The sequence below is a fragment of the Cydia strobilella genome, chromosome 26, assembly GCF_947568885.1.
Source record: "Cydia strobilella chromosome 26, ilCydStro3.1, whole genome shotgun sequence".
Classification (NCBI taxonomy): domain Eukaryota; kingdom Metazoa; phylum Arthropoda; class Insecta; order Lepidoptera; family Tortricidae; genus Cydia; species Cydia strobilella.
In genome coordinates, this window is record NC_086066.1 from 7,612,697 (window position 1) to 7,637,369 (window position 24,673).

General features: G+C 38.1%; 2 protein-coding genes across 3 annotated transcripts in view; one reads left to right on the forward strand and one right to left on the reverse strand.

Annotated features, from left to right (window-relative positions):
- Positions 1–13,248, reverse strand: part of LOC134753354 (GTP-binding protein 2) — a 41,834-nt gene extending 28,586 nt beyond the window's left edge. Inside the window, exons 1-8 of one of the 2 annotated variants that reach the window (XM_063689232.1) lie at positions 12,903–13,248; positions 10,417–10,536; positions 8,175–8,318; positions 7,030–7,097; positions 5,709–5,843; positions 4,541–4,650; positions 3,942–4,074; positions 1,872–2,084 (exon numbers count right to left, since the gene is read on the reverse strand). In XM_063689232.1, the coding sequence (XP_063545302.1) occupies positions 1,872–2,084; positions 3,942–4,074; positions 4,541–4,650; positions 5,709–5,843; positions 7,030–7,097; positions 8,175–8,318; positions 10,417–10,531 (918 nt within the window). In that variant the 5' untranslated portion in view covers positions 10,532–10,536; positions 12,903–13,248. Of the gene's footprint in view, positions 1–1,871; positions 2,085–3,941; positions 4,075–4,540; positions 4,651–5,708; positions 5,844–7,029; positions 7,098–8,032; positions 8,153–8,174; positions 8,319–10,416; positions 10,537–12,902 lie in introns of those variants that run through there. The other variant, XM_063689233.1, reaches the window with a different exon arrangement.
- Positions 13,249–13,871: 623 nt separating this feature from the next.
- Positions 13,872–24,659, forward strand: LOC134753240 (ribonuclease H2 subunit C). The gene is made up of 4 exons (XM_063689043.1): positions 13,872–14,096; positions 14,380–14,507; positions 14,768–14,872; positions 16,413–24,659. The coding sequence occupies exons 1-4, from the start codon at positions 13,949–13,951 to the stop codon at positions 16,425–16,427; spliced, it is 396 nt and encodes a 131-aa protein (XP_063545113.1). The 5' UTR covers positions 13,872–13,948; the 3' UTR covers positions 16,428–24,659.
- Positions 24,660–24,673: the final 14 nt, after the last annotated feature.

The window sequence follows — 24,673 nt, forward strand, 5'->3', positions numbered from 1 at the left end:
TAATCGGAGTGTTTTATCGATATTTGTGTGTTCAGTTAGGTATTGATATTTCATTACCGTATGTACACATACACATATACACATTTAGATGATACTTTATTTATGATTATAATATAGGTAGTGATAATCGTGATTGTATGAAAAATAATATGTAGTACAGTACAACAAATATCTAACTAGAAATTTGTTTCTTATTAATTGACCAACTAGGTTGTTAATGTGAACATTAAATATATCTTAAAGTCAAACAGATAAAATCATAGTTCTTTAAAGGTCTATTAACTCGGTATTGCTGTTATTTTGTAATAACAAATCTGCAATTACTTACATAGGTAAGTATTCGTCTTTAACAATATATTTACTTGTAGCAGCATTTAAGGCCAATCTAGACGGGACAACCTGATTAAATTGTCAAATTAATTGTATGGTGTGAAAGCATACATGAAACTGGCTCATCGATCCCACTTGATTTGATTGCAAGATTGTGACCTATCAAATCAGGAAGGGGGGCGGCAAAATTCCAATATTTGACGCTAGTTTGCGTGGTATGGAACACTTTTTATTAATTTAGTGAGCCCGAATGTCACTAATAATTACTAAATTAGTAACTAAGTTTTAGGCGTGTGGACGCTAGATGAGATGTATGGCAATTTTATCCCCAGAAATCTTTCTCTAAGAAATGCTCCGAGCAAATGGTGCTATATTTTTGCGGAAACTAATTTTCTTGCCCAGTAGCATTGATCCATTTATTTTTAATATCGGCATCTTGTGGGAACCTACAATAATTAATAATAAAGAAATAGAAAATATAAATCGTTTATTCATGGCACATTGCATGCATTGTACGCATAAGTACATTAAGTACCTAGTCTAATTATTTTAACGATGAAAATATGATGGGTGTAAAAAACAAAAACGTATGTAAAGGAATACGAAGGTTTGAAAGGTTGCCATGAAATGACCCCAACTTAACTTAGTGCTTGATGACCAGAGCTGCCATATTTACTTAGACTTTGATTATCCCAAATAATAATTAGAAACGTGTCTAAAATAATAATTTATTACCGAACCAAACATCAAACTTGAAATATCGTAACTTTAACTTTATCGATATAAATATCGACATTGCGCAGCATCTGAGTAGCGAAGTTATTTGACATTTAGGATAGCGAATATTCCAGATAAACGTAAAGAATAGTGACAAAGGATTGTGAACTCTAAGTTCTAACTGATAAAATATAGATTTACTTAACGAACATTCGTAAATAATGCAAAATAAACAGATTTTTCGTATTAATCGGATTATATTTAAATAAATAACCACCGGTGATGGGAAATACCTCCACGTGAAAGATTTTTTAAACCGCTGTGATTTCTGCAGCTTAATACTGCACAATACGGCATTTTAAATTTAATTATCAATTTTTGTTAGACGAGCGTACGTACGACGTGAATGTCATTCGAGCATGAAGTTTACACAACAACTGAGCATAGTCTGTGCATAAACTAAGTCGGTCGCTACTAACTGTCGGATAGACGGGAACGCCCACTTGCCATCTCCATCCTACTCCGTGCTTTTTATCCTGGATAGGAATGGGATCGATTGGCATCAGAAATATTTTTTTGGCAAAAATGACCTTTTTCTCACACCCTGTATGATTTTTCCAAATTTTGTAAACGCCAATCTTCATTAATTTAAAATCGAGGGAAGTTCTTCTAACACCGTTTTCGCGTAGCAGCACGGGATCTGGTAGCTGCCCTCACTGATCCATTACGAAATTCCAACCTGTAGACACGTGGTTCGTCATGTGGTGTGTGTGTGTGTGTGTGTGTGTGTGTGTGTGAGCGTGACGGGTGTACAGCTACATCACCTTCCTGATGTAGACCTCGGCGACGGCGCGGTGCTGGCGCACCCTGCGCGCGGTGACGTGGTGCAGGGTGGCGCCGAGCGCGGCGGCCATGCGGCGCAGCGTGTGCAGGGAGCCGCGCAGGGCGCGCGCGCGCAGGCCGCGCAGGGCGCCGCAGTCGCGCACGCCCACCAGGTACACCGCCGCGCCGCCGCCCGACCGGAGACGCCATTTTAGCTGTACGTTCAATCATGTCTCAATAATAATAATAATAATAATAATAATCATTGTCCCGATAGTCGTTTCAGCGAACGGTCTCATAGCGAAGAGTCTCGACCGACACCTTGAGAGACTCTCGCTAGGTGGTTGGATCAAGGGTCAGATGCAGAAGGCGGTGATCTTGGACACGGCGCGGATAGTCCGCCGGTTCCTCTCTCTGCGGCCCTGACCACCGGCAGCTTGGGCCCTGCCCCGCTGCTGGCGGCACCCTAGGTTAGGTTTTTTATAATTTGTTTATATGTATTTTGTATTGTTTTGTAAGTGTTTTTATATTTTACTTTTATATGCATATTATAAAAAACCTAACATGAGAAAAATAATAAATAAAGAGAATAATAATAAATAAATATAGGACATTCTTACACAGATTGACTAAGTCCCACAGTAAGCTCAAGAAGGCTTGTGTTGTGGGTACTTAGACAACGATATATATAATATACAAATACATAAATACATAGAAAACACCCAAGACTCGGGAACAAATATCTGTGCTCATCACACAAATAAATGCCCTTACCGGGATTCGAACTCAGGACCATCGGCTTCACAGGCAGGGTCACTACCCACTAGGCCAGACCGGTCGTCATAAGGTCGTCATTTCAAGGCTTGGCCAAACACGAGACGCGACGCAGCCCATGCTAACAGGTTAGCCACGTCAAACAGACTGCGTCCCACCGGCGTCGCGCCCCGCTTCTGTCGCGCCCCGCTTCTGTCGCGCCCCGCTTCTATCGCGCCCCGCTTCTGTCGCGCCCCGCTTCTGTCGCGCCCCGCTTCTGTCGCGCCCCGCTTCTGTCGCGCCCCGTCGCGCGCGAGCACGCGGCGTCGCGCTGGGTCACATCAGTCGGACGTTAGGCAGCGCGCGGTGCGTGGTGCGAGCGTAGCAATATATTAGTTACTAGCTTTTGCCCGCGACTTCGTCTGCGTGGAATTAGTAATTTGGGTACCTTAATTCTTAAACAAATCTGCTTTTTAATACATCCTTTTTCACCCCCAAATTGGTCCACACTATACATTTCCACCCCATTTTTTACACCGTTAAGGGATGATTTCGAAGATAAAAGTTGTTCTATATCCTTTCCCACAGCTCAAACTATCCCCATACCAAGTTTCATCTAAATCGGTTCAGCGGTTATTGATTCCCCATACAAATTTCCAACCCCCTTTTCACCCCCTTGAGGGGTGAGTTCTGGGATAAAAAGTATCCTATGTCCTTCCCCGGGACTCAAACTATCTGTATACGAAATTTCAACTAAATCGGTTCAGCGGTTTAAGCGTGAAGAGGTAACACACAGACAGACATACAGACAGACAGACAGACTTTCGCATTTATAATATTAGTATGGATTTTGTGATTGTGATTATGGATTATCTATGGCTTCGGAAGGAATGAGAAACCCTCCGCGCGCGCATGCTGCTGTATCGGGCGTGTTGAGAGCGCGAAGCCGGCGCGATCCGCGCGCGACCTGTTTGAACACGCATCACGCGGCGCTGCGTCATGCCGTGTGTTTGGCCAAGCCTTTAGATCGGGTATTACGAACATCGAAATAGTATTTTATACAATCGTGATATAATAGAAAGCTTTTCAGTCGAGTACCGTGTGTGAAGCTTGCTGAGTGGCCTAAGTAAGGTACGAGATTGAAAATGGCGAAGCCATGGGGGTTTGCGAGATGGGGCCCAGGAAGCCAAACGTTTTAGGACTCTACCTGCGTCACTATATGCTAGAAGCGCCGCTCGTAGAGCGCTACTAGCAGCTTGTACTCTTTGCCGAGGGCTTTGGGCTCTGTATACAAAGCCTGCAGCCCTAGGGCTCCGTACCTGCGTCACTAGATGCTGGAAGCGCCTCTCGCAGGGGGCTACTAGCTGCAGTTTGTACTCCACGTTGCCGAAGCGGGGCTCCGGCGGCAGGCTGCCGTGCGCTTCGCTCCCGCTGTCATCCGACTCCGAATTTCTATGGAACAAAATTAATGTTATTCTAGTACCTTCATTTATCGTTAACGGTTTCCTAGCCTAATCTGATCCTGCCTACGAAGATTGTAGCTGCCTTTTCTATATATCTAAGTATTTATATATAACTACTATACATTATACAGGGTGGCTATAAAATAAGTGAATTCCGCTTGCCAGGGAGATTTTGGGATTATACTGAGCAATTTTTACTATGGGACCAACCCTGAAATCGCGAAAAAAAATATATCCTCCCATAGAAAATGGACCAGCCAAAATGTATGAAACAGCCAAATCTTTATTCGCGATTTCGGGGTTGGTCCCATAGTAATAGTTGCACAGACTGCACAGTATAATCCCAAAACCTCCCTGGCAACGGGAATGCACATATTTTTTAGCCACCGTGTATATCGTCGCCTTATTGAGATTATTGTGAGGTGTATGAATAATATTTAATTTATTTAACTCACGTGTCGTCGTCGAGGCTCTCGTCGAAGTCGTCAGAACTGTACCACGCCTCGTTGTGGAGGTCCTCCGCGTTGAACTCCCCCGCCAGGTACGTGTCATCCTTCAGGATCACCTGATCACAAAAAGGGATTAGTAGTTTATGTGATTGCTAGATAATGAAACTCGCTTTCAGCTCGTTTCATAACGCCCGCACTCGTGCTTTAATGCCTAATTAGGTACAATTGTACAGTAACTAATTTCGATATAGGAAATCGATTTTTTTTTTAATTACAAACTACGCCTTCTCCATTCTTGGGCTCGATGTAGCTCTCGAAGTAGCTGCTGTTCTTCATGAGGTCGAAATCGGAAAAAACGGCCGCCATCTTGAATTTCTGCATTTTTGCTCTGATCAAGATGAAAATCGATATTTGAGGATCCGAGAGGCCTTTTATTATGAATCTAAAGTCGAAATTGAAGAAAACAGCCGCCATCTTGAATTTCTGCATTTTTGCTCTGATCGAGATGAAAATCAGATTTGAGGATCCAAGAGGCCTTTATTATGAATCTAAAAGGTCGAAGTTGGAAAAATCGGCCGCCATCTTGAATTTCTGCATTTTTACTCTGATCAAGATGAAAATCGATATTTGAGGATCCGATAGGCGCTTTATGATGAATCTAAGGCCGAAATTTAAAAAAACGGCCGCCGACTTGAATTTCTGCATTTCTTCTCTGATCAAGATAAAAATCGATATCTGAGGATCCGATAGGCGCTGTATTATGAATCTAAGGTCGAAGCTGGAAAAAACGGCCGCCATCTTGAATTTCTGCATTTTTGCTCTGATCGAGATAAAAAATCGATATTTGTGTCGTTCTCAAGTAAAAGGTACCACATTGTCGCTCACCACGAGGACGCTCTGACAGGTTATTCGTATAGAGATGCAAGCAAATTTCATCCTTATTGTAAGCAACATTGTGGTACATTTTTCTTGAGAACGACACATTTGAGGATCCGATAGGCGCTTTATTATGAATCTAGTCGGAATGGAAAAAAAACGGCCGCCATCTTGAATTTCTTCATTTCTTCTCTGATCAAGATAAAAATCGATATTTGAGGATCCGACCGGCGCTTTATTATGAATCTAATAAGGTCGAATTTGGAAAATTCCCGTACCCTTCTCGCACGACGCCTACCTTCTCTAGCTTGTCGATGACGCCGTGCACGCCGCCGCCGTACTCGCGCAGGTTGTTGACCTTGCCGCCGTCGGCGCCCGCGGGCGGCACGGATGTCGGGTTGCTCCACGCCTGCTCCTCTTTGGTTGGCGACACCTGCCAATAAAAGGCGCTACGTAATACAAGAAAGTTAGCTAAATAATTAATGGAGTCTTTTTTTTACTGTCTTATTTTCTTTTCTGACACAGCCTATTTTCTCCGAAACTACTGGACCAATTAAGTTGAAATTTGGTACACATACGTAAGTTTGTGACCCAAAGATGGGCATGTAACGTAAACAAATTAATTTTAAACATGTGGGCCACTTTTTGGGGGTAAATGAGAAAATTAAAGAATAAAGTTTTAAAAACTATATCGTATTACATATCAAATGAAAGAGCTCGTTATGAGAAGCTCAAATATATATTTTTTGGAATTTTAAAATAAATAGTTTGGACGTTATTTCCGAAAATAGCCAAATTTTTGAATAAAATACTCGTATACAAAATAGCTCTTTACCTAGATCACAGAAAACCTATTAGAAATGTGCAGTCAAGCGTGAGTCTGACGTAATTACTTAGTTTTTGATCCGACCCCTACGGATTATTTAAAGACATCTCACGTTTCACATAAAAAATAGGTACATTGTTAAAAATTGTGTAATGTACAGAACCCTTGAAACGCGAGTCCGACTCGCACTTGGCAGGTTTTATTGTTAAACTCCTTCATTTGACAATGCTCTGCCATTTAGAAAATACATCGTCTTCAAATATTATCAAAGTCAGCGAACATCGTTATTAACACTTGTCTGTGTATGTGTCTGAAACGGATCCTGATTCCCGAGTCCCAACTCAGCATAATGCTAGCTATAAAGCCAGCGCTAGTCTTCCGTAGGGACCATTGCTTGATGCCATACAGATAACACACAAAGATACATATTAAAACATTACAAAAATATACAAAAGTAATAGTTAAAGAGAACAAACATAGCAAAAAAATATACAGATAATTTTAATTTGGGGCTCCGTCAAATATTTCGCTTTTCAAAAAGCCACCGTTCAAAGCCACTTTTCCGTCACCAAAAGAACCGCTAGGTCTATTTGTTTATTTGTTTATTAGGATCACCAACAGAAGATACAATTTACATACTAGTATTAACTTACAAAAAGGGCACATTTTTTATTGATCCCCCACTTACAGGCAATCACAGCATGCATTATTATATTAATTTAAACATTAAGTCAACAGTAACAGGTCTAAGCTAATTGCGATGTCTAAAGCTCACAGTCACTAGTTGACGTACCTTTTTCCTTCTGCGATTCTTGCGGCCCGAGTTACGTCGCTTCGGCTTCTTGTCTTCCGCTTTAGGATCTGCAACAATACAAACATGCCGTATTTAGTGAAACCCATATTTATATGCCTCTACACTATCGGCGATGATCGTTGGCAGTATCATCGGCAAGATCATCGTGCAAGAATGATCGCCTGTAGGTACAATACAACGCAACCACCCGGCGATTTTCTTTGATGCGCGCCAAAAAAACCGACAACTCACGGGTCGCAGGCGATCATTGGCGATGATAGACGATGACTGGCGGGGACTGCCGAGTATGCCCTCTACACTATCGTGCCCGCCAGTCATCGTCTCTCATCGCTGATAGTGTAGAGTAGCCATCAGATATTGTAATGCTCAAGCTATCTTGCTTACTGTTGCTACTGTAAAAAGTGTTTCTAGTTTAGTAGATGTTTCCCAATTTTCAAAATTAACCCGCTTTCGAAGTTATCCCAATGCCACCTTACCTTCCTTGGGAATTAAGAAGACATAGAGTGCTCACTCCATACATCGGTTTTGTTAACAAAAAGACTATTATTTTCGTAGTCTACATCTAGCGTCAAGTAGCGGAACTCTCAGTACTGCTACACGACAATAGATGTCGCGGCAAACGGAAAGTCTAATGCTCAACAATTTCCAGCTAATATTATAACCGGATTAACCGGCACTCTATTTTCAACTCCTGCTTATATTATTAGTTATAAACTGTTAAGCAATACACTTTTCGTCAGTCGCGACACATGTGACATCTAGTGTCGAGTAGCAGTACTGATAGTTCCGCTACTTGACGCTAGATGTAGACTAAGAAAATAATAGTCTTTTTGGTAACAAAACTGATGTATGGAGTGAGCACTATGTCTACTTAATTATTTTTGATGTAGCTATGTAACTGTTCGTCCTCCATCAAGACATCTGCTCCTCTACCTCTATTTTGTGTCCTGGATTTTGGACCTAACCCTATTTAAATACGTACCTTCCTTCTTGAGCTCTATGTAGCTCTCGAAGTAGCTGCCGTCCTTCATCAGCAGCTCCGCGCTCAGTTCTGGCTCACAAAGGAATGAGGACTCTTCGTGCAGCACCTCATTCTTCCCCGGTGTCTCCTGAACAACACTTACCTTCCTTCTTCAGCTCGATGTAGCTCTCGAAGTAACTGCCATCCTTCATCAGCAGCTCCGCGCTCAGCTCGGGCTCACAAAGGAATGAAGACTCTTCGGGCAGCGTCTCATTCTTGCCCTGTGTCTTCCTACCTCTTCGCCTGCCTGGATAACAGACAATTCATGGATTTATAACAGAAATAGGACCTTACACGCGACAGGCTGGAGAGGTCCAGATGGAAAAAGAAAACAAAGACGGCCATTGGCACGCTGGGCTGACAACATAGTTAAGGTGGCGGGGCTTAGGGCCAACTGGGTATGGAAGGCCCAAGATCTGGAATCCCTGCTATGATGTACATAAAAAGAGAATAGAAAGGGTACAAAAAATATTTATTAAAGCTCTTGAATTCCGAATAAGGGGTAACTATGAAAATTACTCCTCCTCAATTTCAAGACACAACCTTCAACCTCTGTCATTAATCTCCTCTCTTGTGAGAGAATGCCGAGAGGAGCTTAACCGGATAGGCGAGCAAAGAAGTGTCATGGTGGCATGGGTACCCGGGCACCAAGGAGTAACGGAAAATGAGAAAGCGGACGAGCTGGCAAGGACAGGGGCGGAAAACGGATATATAGGTCCGGAACCGGCCCTCCCGATGTCAGCGGATGTCACGAAGGGAGTTATAGAAAAGGTAAAGGAGATGGAAGCACAGAAAGAATGGGAAGAGAAAACTGGATGCAAACAGTCGAAGATGATGATCAGAGGTATAGATCACAGGAGAACCAGGTATCTTTTGAAACTAGGTAAGAGCAGTCTGAGATTACTGACAGGTATTATTACAGGTCATAACACCCTCAACAGACATCTTAAGATAATGGATATCAGTAGAGACGCCTCCTGCCCACATTGTGGCAAGGAGAAGACTAGCTTTCACTTACTAGCAGAGTGCATTATGTATGCGGCAACGCGATATAATACATTCGGTAGAGACACACTGAAAGAGAACAAACTAAAGGATGTCGAACTTAAAGATGTCCTTCTGTTCTGCAGGAAAACAAAATTTGAGGAGAACAGTGAGGGAATGCCGCCAGGACAGTAACCTGCAGCTCCAACTTCAGGGAACTGGGCTGAATGAACACGACACGTGATCGACAGCCCGCCTGCTTCCGGCTGGGCGTCCCTACACTACATCTACATCTGTCATTAAGGCGTTCATGTAATAATTTAGTATTTTTATTTAAAATAATAAATAATCTTGTAGATGCCCCTAAACTTCTACATAATATAGGTTTTCGAGTGCCTCGTAGAACAGAACGTGATTGTCGGAGCAAAATGCTGTTCAGTGCAGGGACCGGCCCGCTATCCCTTATCGGGGTTTTATAAGGGTATTGCATAAGGCTTAACTCACCATACCCTTTGCCAGACGAAACCCTTTGTTTTGGTTTTAAAAACCCTTATATAAAGCTACCACATTTGAGTAATCGGTAGCCCAAATACCCTTACAAAACCCTTATCATCCGCTCACCAACACCTTGCATATTGCTTATAAGGGTTAGCCTTATAAAGGGCTTCCCTTTTAGCATATAAGCGTGCTAATTTAAGTCGTCTACCTTGTTCATAAAGCACACATTACTTCGAATCCGAGCGATCGTCGGCGGCGATGGCGGCGTTCTTTGACTAGGCACGTATTTTCTTTCCTTTTCATACACTACCGTAGATATATACTAATCCTGTCTCTTTCACGCAAAGGGAAACCTTTATAAAAAGCGCTTAAAGATAAGGGTAACCCGTATTAAGAGCTAGCCTTATTTTTGGTTAGCTTTTCGGTAAGGGTTAGTCAAAGGTAAGGGTATGAATGGGCTTGCAGTTCAAAAGGGAAAGTCTTTCAATGTGTTAGCCGTGTTTAAGTGTCGCCCATTGAAAGGGTTTTATCGCGGAAAGGGTTGTCCGGTCCCTGGTTCAGTGTTGGAACATGTCGCACTAAATATGCACAGCAATCATATAATAAAAATAAAAATAAAGATAGAGAGAGGTGGCAGATTCTGGAAGAGGCCTATACCTCATAAGAGGGTTCTGGTGTGATTTTTTTACCCTTACAAATTTAGGTTCATATCCTAGACTAAGTTTGCAAATAATTTTATATTCATATTTTTTACTCAGAAATAAAAGGGTTTTTTTTTTACGAGCAAGACTCGAACTTGCGACCGTTCGGTGTGTCTGTGTGTGTGTGTGTGTGTGTGTGTGTAGTGGTTTTATTGTTCTTACCCTTAGGCGGGTCTACTTTCTTCTTGACATTGTCCTGGTCGGGTTTGTTCTGTTTCCTCTTGGTCTTGCTCTGGTTGCCGTCCGACGGGTCAAACAGGCTGAGGAACGAGTCCATGCTCACTGTAACATATAGATAATAAATAAATAAATATAGGACATTCTTACACAAATTGACTAAGCCCCACAGCACAGAATAAGTAATAGTATTATCATACAGAACGGCCACGCACCGCCCCGCCCCGATTCGAATTACATCGCCCCGTGACAGCAGATTGACGCAATGACGCAGGGTTCCAGATAATTATAGTCTGATAATTATCGCGATAATTATCCAATAAATATCGGATAATTATAGCAGGTATATATGGTGTTACATTCATTTTCTTTAAATTCTTTAGTTTTAATTCTTAAAATTTTAAAATCTCGTCAGAATCTTCGTAAATTTTAGGTTATTATCAAATCGATAATTATCAGGCATAAAAATCACGATAATTATCAAGATAACTATCATTGATAATTATCCTTTCGAACCCTTGCGTTTTTCTCTTGTTTTATGCTTCTTTTTGTACAATAAAGAGTTTTACTACTACTACTACTTTCTTACACGGACTAACAAATTTCTATCAACCATTTTTAATAGAATTATTACCAAGCTAAAATCTTGGCAGCACATCAAACAGTGGGACTTGGCATTGATTCTATTTGGCCAGACTGCTATGTTTGTAGGTAAACAAAAAAAAGTTTATAAATAATGCTGAATTATGTCATTAACATGTAGTGAGTTCAGGTCCTTCGAATGTTGCTGAGCACTGAGTGGATGGCCGTGCGTGCCCGGAATCGTGGATGTTATTGTTTTTTTTTTTTTTTTTTTTTTTTTAATGATGAATTAATTCATATTTCATAAAATTTACTACATAAATTTATACAATTTTTATTTCATCAAAAAAGTAATATGATGCTAATGATTCAAATAGTGTTATGGTTGTGTCCAAAATATATAATAAATTACCAATCCACCTAAAGAAGTTGATGCCTATGGAGTTCAAGAGATAACTTTTTCACTGGCTTGTAGAGAAATGTTTTACTGCATCTCCGATTTTTTTAAAGAATAATACAAAACAATATTAACCAATTTTGTTAATGTGTAGCATAAGTTAATATATTTACATAAATGATCTCATTTAGAATGAAGTTTCCACATTGGACGCCTCTCTGAGGCAGGACATGAGTTTGTTGTACATTAGAATAACATCTCTGTAACTCATGACCAACAATAAATATTATACTTATATTGACCGGGATATAGACCGTGATTACCTTTTGTATTATTTGTGAGCTCCCGATATTTCGACGCAGTTACATGCATCATGTTCACGGGTGACTGAAGATAGCGGGTGGGTGTCAAAGTTGTGTAGACAGCGCTCTGTCTACCCTCATTCTTGCGCGTCGGCTGCGTTCACTTTCAACGTTACCAACGGTCGCATTCACACTTGTTGGTCCGGTCGCGTTCACACTCGTTGGTCTGTCCAAACACACTACACTCACGGTCACTGGATCGAGTTGCATAGTCCCAAGGTCATTTCGACAGAACGCCACTATATACCAAGATTGGTAAGAGAAGCCGTTGAAATTCACAAATACAAAAATTTTAATCGTGAAGATGGGTTTAAACTGTCAAATGTGTGGAATCCTGTGATTTGTTTGTGTAAAAAACCAGTGATATCCGAATCAAACACGCGTAGTGACACCGTGAGTGTAGTGTGTTTGGACAGACCAACGAGTGTGAACGCGACCGGACCAACAAGTGTGAATGCGACCGTTGGTAACGTTGAAAGTGAACGCAGCCGACGCGCAAGAATGAGGGTAGACAGAGCGCTGTCTACACAACTTTGACACCCACCCGCTATCTTCAGTCACCCGTGAACATGATGCATGTAACTGCGTCGAAATATCGGGAGCTCACAAATAATACAAAAGGTAATCACGGTCTATATCCCGGTCAATATAAGTCTAGTGAAACTAACCGTGAATCATTCAAAACTCTAATAAATATTATACCAAAAGAACTTACTTCTTACACCTTTTATAATTATATTGTTTAAATTATGCATAAAATCTTAATAAATAGATGTTAAAGGATGATATCACTTATTAATATGTATAGTGTTATATCCTATTGTGCTATAATATTATTTAACAAAATAGTTAACATACAACGAATTACAATTTTTGTTCATATTAACAAATGTACTGTTAAATCATTAACATAGGGAAAGTTTAGTAAGAATCATGTTAAAACATAGCTAAGCAATAGAACAAAATGTTGCGAAATTGAAAGGTTCCCTTGATTTAGACATCAATCGAAATTCGCCACTAAATCCAACTAGATCTTAGAAGTTTCCAAACAAAATCGATTAAAAAATCACGAGCATGATTTAAAAAGCTATTTTTTTTTTAATTTAATAATAGCGCAAGGATATACTTACAAACAGCTGTTGTAGGTTCAAGGTCGATGCGGTCTCCAGTCACTAGCTCGGCGATTCAAGCGCTTGTGAGTCAACAAAAACGTAACACAACAGGGGAACACTGCCAAATTATTTACTATGACGTAAATAACGATAACAATAATATTTTCAACACAACTGTACAAATAATCGTACTGCTGGATTAAGCATATGCAGTAAACGGTAACGTCACGGTGTTACGCTTGGAATAACATATTGATAAGCACATAGTAACTGGAACTGTGACTAATTAAATTTTACAACTCTTGTGAAATATAAGGCAACATAAATTATAAATTTGGACCGTTTGACATTTTGCTAAAAGGTTTTTGACTTCAAAATTGAAAATGAAAAATATTTTTGCATATGGCAAGATTGGCAAGGCACACATGCCTTGTTCAGAAACTATGATATTGTTTTCATATTTGACTCGTATGTTACGTCCAACATATCAAGAAATATAGTTTGTCAAGGGACTGTCTCATTTTAAACATAGACAGAATCGTACTATCTTTGTCTTACACTAGTACTAGCACCCAAAAGAAAAGGATGAGTATAATTTTTTTAATTTGCTTGGCCAACTAAAACTTTTAACTAACTTATAAATAAAATAATAAAAAATCTAAAATTATTTTGGTTCATTCAAGTCACAAGTGGCTATCGACTCTATAAAATTATAGTTTCATTTGAAAATAGCATCAATAGTGAGATTTCAGAACGTATCGGTAATACCAGAGAAAAAAAAAAGTTTATGGAGCTTTCTAAACACAAGAATAGTTTAATCAAATAACGGAATCAACATTCTTCAGTTTACTCGATAAAGAAATAACTAAATGTAAATTAACATAACATATTAATTATGAACTCATATAAATAAATTTCTACATAAAGCTCGTTTTTAGAAAATCCGGTTTATTTAGAAAATAATAGAATACTTTATAAACGTCATTACTAGTGTCACACATACATTTTGCGATTTTTGCGGGAATCTGCATAACCTTAAAATATCACCCGAAAAAAAGGAAACAATGTCGATTCACGTAGAAAATACATTACACAAAACAAATAAAGAAGCTTTCGAGCAACGTGTTCACTATGTGCCGTGTAAAGTGGAAGAAGATGGTCCTGCTAATGTAGAGAAATATTTCGAGCCGTATGTCCGTGAAGAAAATGGAGGTGAGATTACGAACTATTGTTTATTTGTGGTATTTTCTATAAAAAGGAACCTTACGCCATTATTAACGATGCTCCGATATAAATACAATGCTGCGCGACGCTGTGTTGCGTAAGCGCCATCGACAATAAGGTCCCTTTTCATAGAAAATGCCCCATTTTATACATTATTCGGAAATTAGTATACAAAGCTTCCTTATAATTTGTAACTAAATAATGAAAAACTGTCTTTAACCAATAATTTTGCACAATGTTATACTAATTAGCTATTTGGTTTTAATTGTAGAATTAACGGCGTCCTTCCGTGGGCATCCTCTAGACGGCACCAAGATGAGTTTTCCCGAGGGCTACAGAGCCGTTGTGGCCACTGAGGCCAAAAGACCGCTCTCGGAAGACGCCGATCGCAAATTCCATGTAAGTATTACATATTATATGTATTATTATCAAAATTAACTGTTTTTAATATTATTTTAAATTTTGAATTTTTATATCTATTTTTTTTTTTTTTTTTTTTTTTTTTTTTTTTTTTTTTTTTAAGTTGATTGTATTTTAATTTTAATTCTAATTTTAATATTTGATATGTTAAATTGTATATGGATTCCGAATTGTCCGAAATAAATGAATTTTATTTTATTTATTTATTATTTAATAACAATTTCGTATTGTATTTTTAGGTAGTGGGAGGCTTCAAGGACTTCATATACTGGAATTGGGACAAGAAACCGTCTAAGAATGACAACATGGTCAAAGCATTGGATTGGATAGACATTGCTGATGCGGTATGACTTTCAAAGTTTTTTAAAATGTGAATTGCTTTGGGTAAATCAATTAAGTTTTGTGCATGTTCGTTCACTGAAAATATCGCTCCCAACTAGTACAATCTCACCAAATAACACTAGACCCTACTCATAGTGTTGTGTTCCTGCCGGTGAGTAAGGTTGCCAGAGCTCGAGGGAGAGGAGTGTTAGGGTCGGCAACGCGCATGTAACTCCTCTGAAGTTGCAGGCGTACATAGGCTACGGAGACTGCTTAACATCAGGCGGGCCGTATGCTTGTTTGCCACCGACGTAGTATAAAAAAAAAAACTCACAACTGTACTAGTTCAGTCTTTTAGTACAGTAGTACACAGATAGATTCGACGTTTAATTTTACTTTGGTCGGATCACTCGGATCATTTTGCTGTCATTGTCACTCCTCAGTCCTCGCTCCCATTCTGTTTCGTTCGCGTGTAGTGTACTAAATAGTACAGTGTCTTTTTGATTTTAGTATCCAGTAATCAATGAGGGCTACCGTGTTTAATTTCGCCGCTAGGGGCACTAGTGTAGATGGAGGTCTTTCAAGATGTCAAATGCATAGAAGTTTGGGGGGTTTCAAGCTTTTATATCGGGAATTTTAACTCCTTATGGTAAATATTTCTCCATCTTTGATTAATCATAGTAAACAATAGTTATAGCTCAATAAATATTAATGGTTAAAAAAAGTGCCAACTAAAATATATGCAAAATTAAACAGGTTGAAAAAATTACACATTTAGACGGAAAAATACCTTTGTGTAAATTGTGTATATTAGAATGTATTGATTTTATAGAAATAAGCATAGAAGAATTTTGAGATCTGTTTTTCTGGACCTACATCTACAGTGGCGCCAACTGGGGTTGGACTAAAGCAAAGGGGGTGCCGACACTTGGAAAAATTTTCATCGGAGTGATGTTATTATGACACCAATTTTTTATTGTGTTATCGTAGAGAATACGCTAAAATAAGCATGTTCTGTAGTAAAAAACCCACTGTTGATACCTATAAAAAAATGTACCTAGCTATACTTCTTGTACCTACACAGTTTGAACAATAAATGTTTCTGATTCTGATTCTGAAAACTTTTCTCTAAAATCAAAAATGGCCGAGATATTTGACCCGCAAGTTGAAACCACTACTTGACAAATTAAAATCAATCATTTGGAACAGTAAATTTAAGTAACAGAGACAAGATAGGTGCGACGACGAGCGAAGCGAGGAGGAGTGTGTTAGGTTGACCGCGATGATCGCGATCAAACAGAGCACCAGAACAGACGTTATTGTACCTACTAAAAAAATTCTGTCTTTTTTTTTGCACCCCCTTTGCTTTAGGCCAACCCCAACTGGTGAGCACAGAAACGGTAGCCCTCATTATTTCAATGCATATTTTGTATCACGCAAAATAGGCGCCAGTCCGAGACTCCGAGTGCCATAAATGTAAAAAAAAAAAAAAAAGAGACTCCGAGTTGCGGAAACCTGCCTGTGCTACAAAATACAATACAATAGAATGTTTGTATCTTTCAGATCCACGGAGATTGATCTTCAAATAGACATAAGCTGTAACAGTGAAAGATGTCTAGCTCATCTAGCAACACCTCACTAAATTCAACAATTTTGCTGCAGCGCCTGCAGCAAGTTGTTATAACGCAGATTTTTTTCTTGCACAGCAAACTTCCTGCCTCGCACAGCTTCACTGAAATGTCACCTGCCATATTTCCTGACGGATACTAGTGGGGGGACACTCCTCCTTTCGGTCAAACTCGGCTTCATTCGACTCAGCATTGCTCCGAGCAATTATTAGGGTTGGCACAACTTGCGTGCATGCAGTCTGCTCGTTTGCCTCCTATTAAAAAAAAAACTGCTGCGCCTAATCGACATGTTGTTATATCTTATCCGGCAAACGAGTTTTGTCAGTAACAGTAGAATAAAAAACTTGTACCCATCCAGCTCATCCTTTTCTTTTGGTTACAATACTATACTTCATTGTGAGGTTTAGACAAGCAAAAACTTGCATGCAATTTTCATTACATTGCGGTATCTGATAAACATTTTGAATGCAGTTTGTAGTCGGCAATGTAACGTAAATTGCATGCAATTTCTTGCTAGTCTAAACCTCGCTTATTTTTAGCATTAGAAAGAACTTGCAGAAGTAAACTTGTGGTTCCAAATTGGGCACTTTTTGCGGTAAAATTTTGAAGTAAATTACGTATTGACCATGCTTTAAGAGCAGGGCTCGGAACCGGTATTTTTTAAAAACCTCGAAATATCCCAATATTTTGATTTTTTTTATGCTCATTACGTAGGACTGAATCATGTATTTAGGAAACAATTTTGCATTATTAAAACGTCCCATTAAAAATGAAATTATAAACAAAAGAACGTAATAATACCGGTATTTTTGTATAGAGCAAATACCGGTTTCCGACCCCTGCTTTAGAGCATAAGAAAAATACAGCATGATTCTCTCTGCACATGATCCAATTAATCTTGCCAAAATAAAGTTACTTTTAAAGATTCTACTAGTTCTACTACTCATAAATATTATCATGATAAAAAACCTAATAGACCTGTACCGCTGGCTATATTTTGACCCCTAGGTTATAAAAATATTAAAGTCAATTCTGTTTTCGCTTATGAATACTTTGTTAAGATGTAAATCTTACATTTTGTTTTGTGTCATATATATAATTTGCTTTTCTAGTAATTTGTTATTTTGTGGTAATTATTTTTTATTTTGAATTATCTTGGAGAAAAAAATATTCGAGAGAAAACATGTAACTGTGTTGCATTTAGGATAGTGTTTTTAGTGTGAAAACATAGTTTGTGTCAATTACGTCCACTGCAATCTGATACTATGTCATAATATTCTAAAAGACACAAAAAAAAATTAGAGTTAAAAAAAATTACTTAGGTCGAATTTAATCGTTTAAATAGGTCCATTAAATGATTTTGTGTCTTATTAAGGCATAGCTTCATAAGATATTTGATGATTTTGTTGTAACAGGCTGTCACCGTTACAAAAGAATATTAAAGATATTAGAGTTTACATCTTATTAATTTGAAATGCGGGATAAATAAGATGTATGAATTTGTGTCACTTGCATCCACTGCATAAACAAATATTACAAAAATATTATTTGCGTTCAAACGAAGCTAGCGGGCGGTCTGAATGGGCAACGGAGGCCGTGCAGGGTGGGGCCGCGGCGTGACCTTGCCGTACGCAACGCATGTTTACTTCGCCTGTGCGCCAAATTAACGCAACTTATTCAAAGAAGTTACGCAAACAACACAACAACAAGCAACAAGCAAGCAAAGAATGCGTCGAATTATCTTTTACCTATTTAAAACTCATAGATATTGTACAATGTCACCATTATGCAAAAGAACTGTAAGTACATGTTTGATTTGCGAGCGAGCTGGCAACATTGCGAGGGGAAATCTTAAAAATATCGCGTTTACGTGAACGCCACATACATTTGTGACAGTGATAGGGAAAAGGTACCACTAAAGTAAAATTTGGTTATTAATACCGTGACTTTCTTTCATTCTTTGATAAAAAAATTGCTATTTATGCAACAAGTGCGGAAATCATCTTTACGCACGTGTATCATACAATGTTTTACTATGCATTGTGCGAGTAAATAAAAAAACATGTCATGGCAAATAAGTTTAATTATTAAAAGGAGTGTTTTAAATCGACACGAGTTGCGAATTACCTATTCGCACGTGTATCGTACGTTTTACAGTACATATGGCCCTTTAAACTTTCGACATATGCACGGTAAGTGCTCTTTTCCGCACTAGTGCGAGAAAGTAGCACCATATGTACTGTAAAAAAAAATTGAAAACAAAAAGCACTAGTGCGGAAAAGCAGTACTTTCCGCACGATATGGCTCCGTAGGAAACGCACTTTTCGAGCACATCCATTGTAAAAAAATATATAGGACTGTATCTCCTAAACCATGCGTCGTAGCGCAAAAATAATAAAATTTTCGTTCCCCTTTATGTAACCCAAAAGTAATACATGAAAAATACAATGAAAAAAAAAAGATACAAAATCTTTATAGGGCTGTATTAGCTGTATCTCCTATATCGTGCATCGTAGCGCAAAAATAATCAAATTTCGCTCCCCTTCAAGAAGCCCCTAATTAAGATTTAAAAACGCAAAAAAGAAAAAAAAAGAGGAAAAAATCTTTATAGGGCTGCATCTCCTAAACCGTGCATCGTAGCACAAAAATAATCAAATTTTCGTTCCCCTTAAGAAATCCTTAATTAAAACTTTTAAAAAAACCAGGAAAAAAACTTTATAGAGCTATTATAGCTATATATATAGATATAATATCTCCTAAACCGTGCGTGGTGGCGCAAAAATAATAAAAATTTCGTTCCCCTTTATGAAGCCCCAAAGTAATATACTAAAAACACAATGAAAAAAAAGAAAAAAATAACAAAAAAACTTTATAGGGCTGTATCTCCTACACCGTGCATCGTAGCGCAAAAATAATTAAAAAAAATCCCTTTAAGAAACCCCTAATTAAGATTGAAAAACGCAAAAAAGAAAAAGTGGAAAAAAAATCATTTTAGGGCTGTATCTCCTAAACCGTGCGTCGTAGCGCAAAAATAATAAAATTTTCGTTCCCCTTTACGGAACCCCAAAATAATATACAAAAAACACAATGAAAAAAAAAAACAACAAAAAAAATCTTTATAGGGCTGCATCTCCTAAACCGTGCATCGTAGCACAAAAATAATCAAATTTTCGTTCCCCTTTAAGAAACCCTTAATTAAAACTTTAAAAAAAACCAGGAAAAAAACTTTATAGAGCTATTATAGCTATATATTAGAGATCCACGCCGCAGCCAAAAAACCCGGCGGCGGCGCGCTGGGTTTTGAACCCGGCGCGGCGCGGCGTCGCCGGCGTGAGGACATTTTTTAGGAGGAATAATTTAAAAAAAACATAACTATGCTAGGAATAAACATTTATTTCTTATCTCCATCAATCACTGACTAAAAATTGTTTACAGTACAGCTACAGTGGTTGTAATTATCGTGAATAAAAAATATTTTGTTCACCTTTGCCGGATTTAAGCGCGATCGCTTAGCAGTCAAAACCATCCCAGCTACAGAAAACACCCTTTCACTGGGTGTACTTGTAGCTGGAATGCTTAAAAGTGACCGCGCCAACCCTGCAAGCTAAGGAAACATTTTTTTTTGTTCCCAATACAATATCGCCTACCCTGTTCGTTCTGCATATCAATGATATGTTATTTACTAACAATATTCATTGCTATGCGGATGACAGCACTGGTGATAGCTGTTATACAGGTCGTGCAAACGCCCCCCCACCCCTGAGCAGGTGTCGGAGTGCAGGATGCGACTTGTGTCTGAGATCGAGACGTCCCTTGAATAGGTCTCCGAATGGGGTAGACGTAACCTCGTCCAGTTCAACCCTAGTAAGACACAAGTCTGCGCGTTTTCCGCCAAAAAAAAAACCCATTTGTCACGGCGCCAAAGTTTCAGGGCATTCCCCTTACCACCGCTAAAAGTATCGCGATACTTGGTGTCGACATTACGAACGAAGTCCAGTTTCGTAGTCATCTGGAACAAAAAGCCAAACTGGCCTCCAAAAAACAGAGCCAAACAGTACTTCACACCGGGTCACCGACTTTTGTTATATAAAGTGCAGGTTCGACCTCATATGGAGTACTGTTCTCATCTCATCACTGGTCTGGCGCTCCACAATACCAGCTCCTTCCCCTTGACTCCATCCAACGGCGGGCAGTTCGTATTGTCGGCGATCCCGAACTTACTGTACAATGGGGAATGTTCCGAAGAACTTTTTGATCTGGTGTCATCGTCTCGTTTCTATCACCGCACGCACCTCCCGCCAAAGGAGCAAAACTCATCCTCACTTCTTAGACACATGGCACACCAAGAATAAGCGGGCATCTCGCTCGTTTCTTCCCAGAACGTGCAAAATGTGGAATGAGTTGCCTCCTGAGGTATTTCCTTTGCGCTTCGACATGGGATTCTTCAAGAAGCGGGTATTTAGGGTTCTCAAGGGTCGGCAATGCTTAATGGCTCCTGTGTTGTTGCTTATGTCCATGGGCGACGATGACTGCTTCCCATCAGCCGGCTCGTCTGCTCGTTTGCTGACTATCACATAAAAAAACTAGTCAAGCCAAGCACTGCAATGAAGTGAGTGAGCCAGCGTTCGTTCTTTCACTTCACTCACGCGGCGTGATGGATAGATGATGCGGTGGGGATGGGGGTCAGTGGAGCGGGCGGGAGTGATGCATGCAGCGACCAGTCGCTAGCGCACGGAATGGCGACAGCGCATTGTTTGTTTTGGTCGGTTTGTTCATCATATTTATTCGAATTTCGAGGTCGGCGCGAAATTTTGAACGAATATAATATCTCCTAAACCGTACGTGGTGGCGCAAAAATAATAAAATTTTCGTTCCCCTTTATGCAACCCATAATTTATATTTAAAAAAAAAACGCAAAATTTAAAAAAAAAATCATTATAGGGCTGTATCTCTTAAACCATGCGTCGTAGCGCAAAAATAATTTAAAAAAACCCCTTTAAGAAACCCGTAATTAATACTTAAAAAAAAAAAACAAAAAAAAACCAGGAAAAAAAACTTTATAGAGCTGTATCTCCTAAACCGTGTGTGGTACCGCAAAAACAATAAAATTTTCGTTCCCCTTTATGCAACCCATAATTTATATTTAAAAAAAACGCAAAATTTAAAAAAAAATCTTTATAGGGCTGTATCTCCTAAACCATGCGTCGTAGCGCAAAAATAATAAAATTTTCTTTCCCCTTTATGCAACCCATAATTTATATTAAAAAAAAACGCAAAATTAAAAAAAAAAAACATTATAGGGCTGTATCTCTTAAACCATGCGTCGTAGCGCAAAAATAATTTAAAAAACCCCTTTAAGAAACCCGTAATTAATACTTTAAAAAAAAAACAAAAAAAAAACAGGAAAAAAAACTTTATAGAGCTGTATCTCCTAAACCGTGCGTGGTACCGCAAAAATAATAAAATTTTCGTTCCCCTTTATGAAACCCGAAAGTAATATACAAAAAACACAATGTAAAAAAGAAAAAAAGAAAAAAAAACAATAAAAAAATGTTTATAGGGCTGTATCTCTTAAACCATGCGTCGTAGCGCAAAAATAATTTAAAAAACCTCTTTAAGAAACCCGTAATTAATACTTTAAAAAAAAAACAAAAAAAAACCAGGAAAAAAACTTTATAGAGCTGTATCTCCTAAACCGTGCGTGGTACCGCAAAAATAATAAAATTTTCGTTCCCCTTTATGAAACCCCAAAGTAATATACAAAAAACACAATGTAAAAAAGAAAAAAAGAAAAAAAAAACAATAAAAAAATCTTTATAGGGCTGTATCTCTTAAACCATGCGTCGTAGCGCAAAAATAATTTAAAAAACCCCTTTCAGAAACCCGTAATTAATACTTAAAAAAAAAAACAAAAAAAAACCAGGAAAAAAAACTTTATAGAGCTGTATCTCCTAAACCGTGCGTGGTACCGCAAAAACAATAAAATTTTCGTTCCCCTTTATGCAACCCATAATTTATATTTAAAAAAAACGCAAAATTTAAAAAAAAAATCTTTATAGGGCTGTATCTCCTAAACCATGCGTTGTAGCGCAAAAATAATAAAATTTTCGTTCCCCTTTATGAAGCCCCTAAATAATATACAAAAACACAAGAAAAAGAAAGAAAAAAATAATAACAAAAAAACTTTATAGGGCTGTATCTCCTAAACCGTGCATCGTAGCGCAAAAATAATCAATATCCGTTCCCCTTTAAGAAGCCCCTAATTAAGATTTAAAAACGCAAAAAAGAAAGAGAAAAAAATCATTTTAGGGCTGTATCTCCTAAACCGTGCGTCGTAGCGCAAAAATAATAAAATTTTCGTTCCCTTTTATGAAACCCCAAAGTAATAACAAAAAACGCAATGACAAAAAAAAGAAAAAAAAACAACAAAAAAACTTTAGGGATGTATCTCCTAAACCGTGCATGGTAGCGAAAAATAATCAAATTTTCGTTCCCCTTAAGAAGCCCTTAATTAAGATTTAGAAACGTAAAAAAGAAAAAGAAAAAAATCTATATAGGGCTGTATCTCCTAAACCGTGCGTCGTAGCGCAAAAATAAAACCTCAAAGTAATATACAAAAAACACAATGTAAAAAAGAAAAAAAGAAAAAAACAATAAAAAAAACTTTATAGGGCTGTATCTCCTAAACCGTGCGTCGTAGCGCAAAAATAATCAAATTTTCTTTCCTCTTTATTCAACCCTTAATTTTTATTTAAAAAAAAACGCTTTCACTAAACTGCTGTAACTCGGAAACTTAGAATCCACAAAGGGGACTTTACTAAATTATGACACATATTAAAGCCTGACCAGTAATATATGATCATTGTCAAGAGGGCGCTGTTCATTCTCATGTATAGGGTGACAGTTCAGTATAGTATGAAAAAATATTGTATTTAATGAACATCATCATCAATGTAATTAATGTTGCTTGCCACGCTTAAACATAACAAAAATCACAATAAATTGCGTCTTAAAATAAACTTAAAAAGTCTACTAAAAATCGAAACAAAAGTAATTTTTAAGTCGCTGTTGTGACATTCTCAATCAAAAGGTAGGTACCACTTTGTCGTTTACCATAAAGACGAAATTTGATTATATCTTTATACAAATAACCTGTCAGAGAAAGTGGTACCTTTTGATTAGGAACGTCACAAATGTTGGTCAGTATGAGGAGTGCAGCCTACAGTTTATTTTTAATTATATTTATATACCTACTACGGTAAGATTGATAAGACAATGTAATTATGCCTCCGAATTAAATAAATACACTGTATCGCAAAACTAAGTGGCGAGACAGCTCATAATGCCATCTCTTGGTTGGTCTTAACAAGGGTAAAGGAGATAGTATTAAGATCTCAGTCGCCAGCTGATATTGCGGCAAGTATAATAAGCACCCCACCCGCGTAGGTACCCTTCCCCGCGCACGCCCTTCTTGCTCAATTGAGTTTTATTTTGCCAGATAGTAAAAAAACCGTGGATCAAAATGACCCAAATTATGAATGATGTCTCAATGTGGTATTATAATATTGTAGACGTAAACTTAATAACATGAATTTTTTTTTGTGGCAGATACAGGGTGTTAATAAGAAAAAATTTTTTTTTTAATAAAAGCGGTGGATGAATTTGACACAGATTTGTTTGAATAACATATAACAATGTTCTGTAAAGTACAACACTTCACTTACCGACTCTAATATTTTTTTAGGCGTTTTAGGATCAATATTAGGTATTTATTAAATGCCATTATACCCGTGGATGAAAATGACACAAAATGCGTGTGTACGTCGGAAGCCACTTTGCCTTTACAGGGAAACAAAGAATTTCGTCTCGAATATTTTTTTTACAGAATGCTGATTGAAAAAAGAAATACCTAAATTTCTACCTAAGCAAATACCTAGGATGACACAAAATATTATTTTTAGGTTTAGTATATGGTCTGGAAACTATATATAAAAAATAAGCAACATTAATATTCTTATAACCTCAGAAGTTATTGGTACAGGTCTATAATGCTGACACTTCTTGCTCAGTTAGGATCAATTTTAAATGGCGAAAAGTGAAAGGTAGTAAATATGTATGCAGGGGTACTAAGCTAATAGTTTTGTTCACTGTACAACCGTGGAATTATATATATAATAGTAATAAGTACCTACTTAA